Here is a 6,036-nt window from a genome sequence, read left to right as displayed (position 1 = left end):
AGTGCACGGGCATTTTCATGTGCACGAGCTGTCAGCTAGATTAGAAAAACCTGGTTCGCGTTAACGAGTGGCAATCGACGTTCGTAGTACAAGTTAACTACAATCGAGCTGATCTGGTTTAGACAAACCAGATCAAGGGACAGATCCTGGATCTTCTTATCCAACATTCGTAGTACAGGCCCCAGGCCTCTCTGAAGAAACATTTGAAATCTCATGGAGGCTGCCTGCATAAATAAAGATGGAATAACCCCATGTCTTAATAATAGACCATCACGTCGTGTTGTGTTGTATTGTGTTGTGTTGTGTTGTGTTGTGTATGTGTGTGTTGTGTTGTGTTGTGTTGTGTTGTGTTGTGTTGTGTTGTGTTGTGTTGCGTTGTGTTGCGTTGTGTTGTGTTCAGAATCCGGGGTTTTTGGAGGGTTTTTTGACTGTGCTATACAGCTCAGACAGATCCTCATCAGCTTCCTGGCTTCTGCTTCTGAAGATGAGAGGAAATTGATAAACGTTCATTAAAAACAGGTTTAAAAAAATAGACCATTTAAATACCACGGTAATGAAATGGTTATAATCTATATAAAGATCATGGACATTGTCTAAAACTCGTGCATTTTTCCTCTCATAATGTGAAGGCCAGCTTACCCAGCATCAGTTTGTGGTGTTTTGATGTTGACAGCAGCATAGTGGTCAGTCTCTTCCTTCGCTCTTCTCTGAGGCCTGACGTTGGAGTAGACAGCATCTGTCTGTGTGTTGGGGAACTGGACGGTCGTGTAGACCAGGTCGTCCTCCTGGTCTGTCGGTTGTGTCTGTGCTGCCGCTGGTGTGTCAGACACACGACCTGGACCCGGGTTTACCTGAGGCGTGACATCATCACACAGACAAGGTTACGTTACACTTGAGAAAACTCACTTTCTGACCCTTACTCTGTTTTGTAACTTACATCTTAAACTGCATCTGTTTTTCTACATCACTGGTGGGGGACAACATGTTTAGCTTGTTTTCTTTTGCTCTAAACTTGTTGTGTGTGCGTGTGTGCGTGTGTGTGTGTGTGTGTGTGTGTGTGTGCGTGCGTGCGTGTGTGTGCGTGTGTGTGTGTGTGTGTGCGTACATTGGTGCATTGTGGTAAAATAAAAACAGGGTTTCCATCCTCTACCTCTAAACAGAATAGCTCACCTGATCCAGAGGAAGGCAAATAGGCATATGAGCACGATGACAACCAGGAGAAGAGTCGTAGTCACTGCAGCAGCTGTTAATTTCCATGGAGCTGAGAAGAGATCAGATGAAAGTACTATTACAGGACGTTTAAGTCCATTACAGACTGCCCCCCCCCAATACAATAGGCATACTGTAGTTGCAGATAAAATACCCCCCCCCCCCTGATTTTTTATCCCATTTTGATCCCCCATTAGTGCTAATTTTAATTTATTTATCCTGGTTGCTGCTCCACCCTCTGCCGATCTGGGGAGAGCTGAAAACTGGCTCTATGCTTCCTCCGAGACATGGGCAGTTAGCCAGCCGCTTCTTTTCACCTGACAGGGGAAGCTTCACTGGTAGGACATAGCACGTGGGAGGATCACGCTATTCCAACGAGTTCCCCTCCCTCCGAACAGGCGCCCTTAACGACCAGAGGAGGCACCACATCAGCAACCAGGATATTGCATGTTTTGGTGAAGGGGGTTCCTATATGAAGGAAACCCCCAGGAGGCACGGGGAGAACATGCAAACTCCACTCAGAAAGGCCGTTTTGACGACCCCACCTGGGCGGTGGGCACTCGAGGACATGCGGACGGGACACGCATTCCTTCAGGGTTCACAGCGTCCCAGGTGGGAATCGAACCAGGACCTTTGAGCTATGAGGCGACAGCGCTTACCACTGCACCACCGTACCCCCCCTGATAAAATATCTCTGAAATCTGGTCTCACCGGACCAGGATTAGGCGACTTAGACTACATGGAGCCGGATTCCAATTTTATAACAGATTTAAATAAAGAAAGATGTGCACACAAACTCGGGGGTCAAATCCATCTTTTGAATCAGTTGTCTGGCTTCACATGTGATGTGGTCACAACACCAGCCACGCCTTAAAACAAGTATGAGCCAGAGGTGTAAAATGGGCGGGCCAATGTGGGGGTGGGCGGGCCCCTTGCTCGGATCATGCCCATGTTAGAGTACACACACACACACACACACACACACACACACACACACACACACACACACATACACACAGACTAAGGGCTCTATCTTCCGACAGGCGCTATCCTCTAATAGCGCTTGCGCACTGTTTGTGCGTGCCTTAAGGCACGGAAGATAGCATTCCGCCTTGCGCCATCCGCCAGGTGTTCTGCCGAGTTTTGCTCCCCCGCGGAGCAGCAAAAAAAAGCACCCCCACCTTACGGGACCATACTTGCAATGATTTATGCAGAAATGTAACTGTTTAAAAGTGATATAATTGTCTGGTAGACGTGACCTCCCTGATTTCTGATTATGGCAGTTTGAATGAATTGAATCCATCAAGAATTGGAGGTTGGAAGTTAAAACAGCCCCGAAATATGTTGGAAAGGTTCACGGCACCTGTCGCAAGTGCAAATTAGAGCCGTGTCAAAATCATCTGCGCCCCAAAATGCCTGCGCAAACGGGATTTGGGCGGTCTTAACTACCAGAATTATTCACAGGTGTGGCCAGGTAAGGCTGGGCATTACGTCAATCAAAACCAATCAGATTCCCGTCTCGCAATGGTTGTTTGCGCGAGGCATGCAATATGCTGTAATTCTCTCCATGCGTAATAGTGTACTCACTCCTGCGAGGACAGAGGGAGCTTATTGACAGATCATCTGTGGTGCCAACGACCCTTCGGGTTATGGGGGTAAATAGCCTATGTCCAGTGTCCAACAAGTTTTCTCAATTAATTTCCCTGTTTGCGATGTGATAAATGTTTTTCAGTGAGTTATAGTCGGTTGCCTCACTGAATTATCTGCTAATACCCAATTTTAGCAGCATAATTTGATGTCTTGGCATGGCGTAATGACATATCCAAAAGGAATTCCACTTTCCACTGCGCAAATACCTCTCTGCGCTGGGAGCGCAGCCGTAATCTCTGTGCACCCAGCGCAGAGAGGTATTTGCGCTTAGGCTAAGAGGTCCTTTTCAAAGCTCTTAGCGCAAAGTAATTTCACGCTGCTGACGATAGCATAATGCCATCTATCACCACATTTTAGCGCTGAAATGCCTGCTTTGGCTTGTGGCAGCGAATGCCCAGTACAGTTATCGCAGGCATGTGCTTGGCGTTCAACGAGCGCAAACGCTAAATTAGCGCTTTTGGGAAGATAGAGCCCTCAGACTGAAAACTGAATTCAATGCCCTGCTGTCGTGGCTGGTAAGAAAGCTGCTGGTAGCTTCTACTCAGGGGTGGCCAAACTGCGGCCCGCTGCCCGTTTTTAAGTGGCCCGCCATGATTTTTTTTTTGTGTGCTAAAAACGTTTTTCCGTTTTAAAGTTTAAAACGGAAAACGGAAACAAAAAAACGAAAACGGGGAAAAAAACGGAAAAACAAAAAAATTAAGAAAAACAAAAACAAAAAAACGGATTTCCCCCATTTTGTTTTTTTTATGTAAAACCATTGAAAATGCGTTATACTTGAGTACCCTGACCTGGTCTATTTATTTTTAAATACTGAATGAATGTTTAATACTAATGTTATGTTAAATTATCTCTGTCTTAACCTGTTGGCACAGGAAGATACGTACAGAAACGTACAGAAATGTACAGAAACGTACAGAAATACCCATTGTAATAGGTGAGCACATCAATAAACTATGTGTCATATATTTATTTAGGTAGCAATTAAATTTTTTCTGGTCCAATTTTTTTTGCCGCGAAAACTGCCGCGCTTAATATTGTTTGGCCCGCGACTCCTTATATTTTTCTGTATGCGGCCCACAACAAAAAAGTTTGGCCACCCCACCCACTCATTGTATGAGTTGTGTTTGACTCACATGTGACAGTAACAGAGATGGAGACAGATCTGTTTGTCCCCAGCTCATTCTCAGCTTCACAGTAATACTGTCCAGAGTCAGAGGACTGCAGGGACACCAAGTCAAACTGTGGACCTGTTGCCGTTTTCAAAGGTTTCTGCTTTGGATCTTCATTCTTCTTGTACCAGGTGTAATTAGCTGCTGGGCTGGCATCACTGCTGCAGGTCAGATTCACTGAACTGCCCTCCACTGCTTCACCAGAGGAACTCACCGAGGGGGTCTTTGGAGCATCTAGAAGAAAATATATGAACATACATTAATAGTGGTTAAAAGAGCGCAAATACAGGTTTAAAGGAGAATTCCGGTTATTTACAACCTGGACCTTATCTTCAGCTTAGTTTATGTTATCCTACTCACGCAAAACATAACTTTCTGAAAAGCACTCTATTCTATTTGCATCCTGTAAATAGCTTATTTTCTGACACGCAGCGGCTCATATCCTCATTATGATACTGACATAAATGTATGGTTAATAGTTCTGGGGTCACGCCCAAAGTCTATTTATTTATTTATTTATATGGTGCTTTATTACAAGGGACTTTACAGAAAATGAGCCTACTAACAAACTGATCAACAATCAACCATAGAACAGAATGATAAAGACCAAACACACAAGACACATGAAGGCAGATTTGAATTGCTGGATTACAGGATGTTTAGGTCATTACTGACTGAGCAGCATCACACAAGATGGGATCACCACACCAGCCATGACTTCAAAGCAATATGAGCCAGGGGCATAAAGTGGGAGGGCCAATGTGGGCGTGGCCCCCTTGCTTGGATCACGCCCATTTCTGAACTCAGCATTCATTTTGATGTCAACTACACACTTACTTAGTTAGCACAGTTTTTACTCTATTGCGTTAACAAAAATCTAAGCACAGACAGTCAGACATATTTGAACACCTGGAAAAGTACTCAAAACAGCTTCTGTGGTAGTTCTTGCTACAATAGGTGTCTCCACCACCACATTTTGCCATGACACACACACACACACACACACACACACACACACACACACACACACACACACACACACACACACACACACACAACAATACCAGCCCTGCTGTCGTAGCTGGTAAGAAAGCTGGTAGCTTCCACATTCTATGATTACATACATGTACTTGCTACATTGCTACATTGTATTGTAGCGATCCTGGGTCTGGAGCTGGAGGTATAAAGCAACATGTTGGTTTATACCGGATCGCTACAGTATGAGGCCATTTACACCTGGCGTTAACATGCGTTTTCTGCAATCTGATTGCAATCTGATTGCAGAAATGGTTGTCCTCTCAATCCGCATAAAGTTGCTGTATCCAGATTGAGAGGTCACATTGCATTTACACTTGTGTTCAATGTGTCCACAATGCATCCCTGACCACCTCCGGAGGTGGTTTGGCCGATCAGATTGCAATCCTTCTTCAATGCGTTTTGGGGGTGTTTACATCTCTACTTTCAAGTGATAAAACACAATCTGATTGCAATCTGTTCACAGAAAAGACATGTTAACACCAGGTGTAAATGGCCTCTGTGATTCATGAGTTGTGTTTCACTCACATGTGACAGTGACAAAGATGGAGTCAGATCTCTTTGTCCCCAGCTCATTCTCAGCTTCACAGTAATACTGTCCAGAGTCAGAGGACTGCAGGGAAACCAAGTCAAGCTGTGGACCTGTTGTCAAAGCTTCCTGGTCTGGAGGTCCATTCTTCTTGTACCAGGTGTAGGTAGCTGCTGGGCTGGCATCACTGCTGCAGGTCAGAGTCACTGAACTGCCCTCCACTGCTTCACCAGAGGAACTCACAGAGGGGGTATTTGGAGCATCTGGAAGAAATTATATTAAAATACATTAATAGTGGTTAAAAGAGCGCAAATAAAGGTTTAAAGGAGAATTCCTGTTTTCTACAACCTGGACCTTATTTTCAGCTTAGTTTATGTTATCCTACTGACGCAGAACATAACTTTCTGAAAACAACTCTGTATAAAGATATAACACACAGAGGAA

At 44.7% G+C, this 6,036-nt stretch overlaps 1 protein-coding gene across 2 annotated transcripts in view; it reads right to left on the bottom strand.

Annotated features, from left to right (window-relative positions):
• Positions 1-340: 340 nt before the first annotated feature.
• The window catches only part of LOC310791321 (uncharacterized protein), a 23,597-nt gene continuing 17,901 nt past the window's right edge, over positions 341-6,036 (bottom strand). Inside the window, exons 1-3 of one of the 2 annotated variants that reach the window (XM_083653014.1) lie at positions 1,171-1,222; positions 640-851; positions 341-478 (exon numbers count right to left, since the gene is read on the bottom strand). In XM_083653014.1, the coding sequence (XP_083509140.1) occupies positions 397-478; positions 640-851; positions 1,171-1,197 (321 nt within the window). In that variant the 5' untranslated portion in view covers positions 1,198-1,222 and the 3' untranslated portion in view covers positions 341-396. Of the gene's footprint in view, positions 479-639; positions 852-1,170; positions 1,223-6,036 lie in introns of those variants that run through there. The other variant, XR_014553427.1, reaches the window with a different exon arrangement.

The sequence above is a fragment of the Poromitra crassiceps genome (genome assembly GCF_964638095.1).
Source record: "Poromitra crassiceps genome assembly, chromosome: 16".
Lineage (NCBI taxonomy): Eukaryota > Metazoa > Chordata > Actinopteri > Beryciformes > Melamphaidae > Poromitra > Poromitra crassiceps.
Note: the sequence above shows the minus strand (reverse complement) of the source record. Positions and strands in the feature narration are given on the sequence as shown.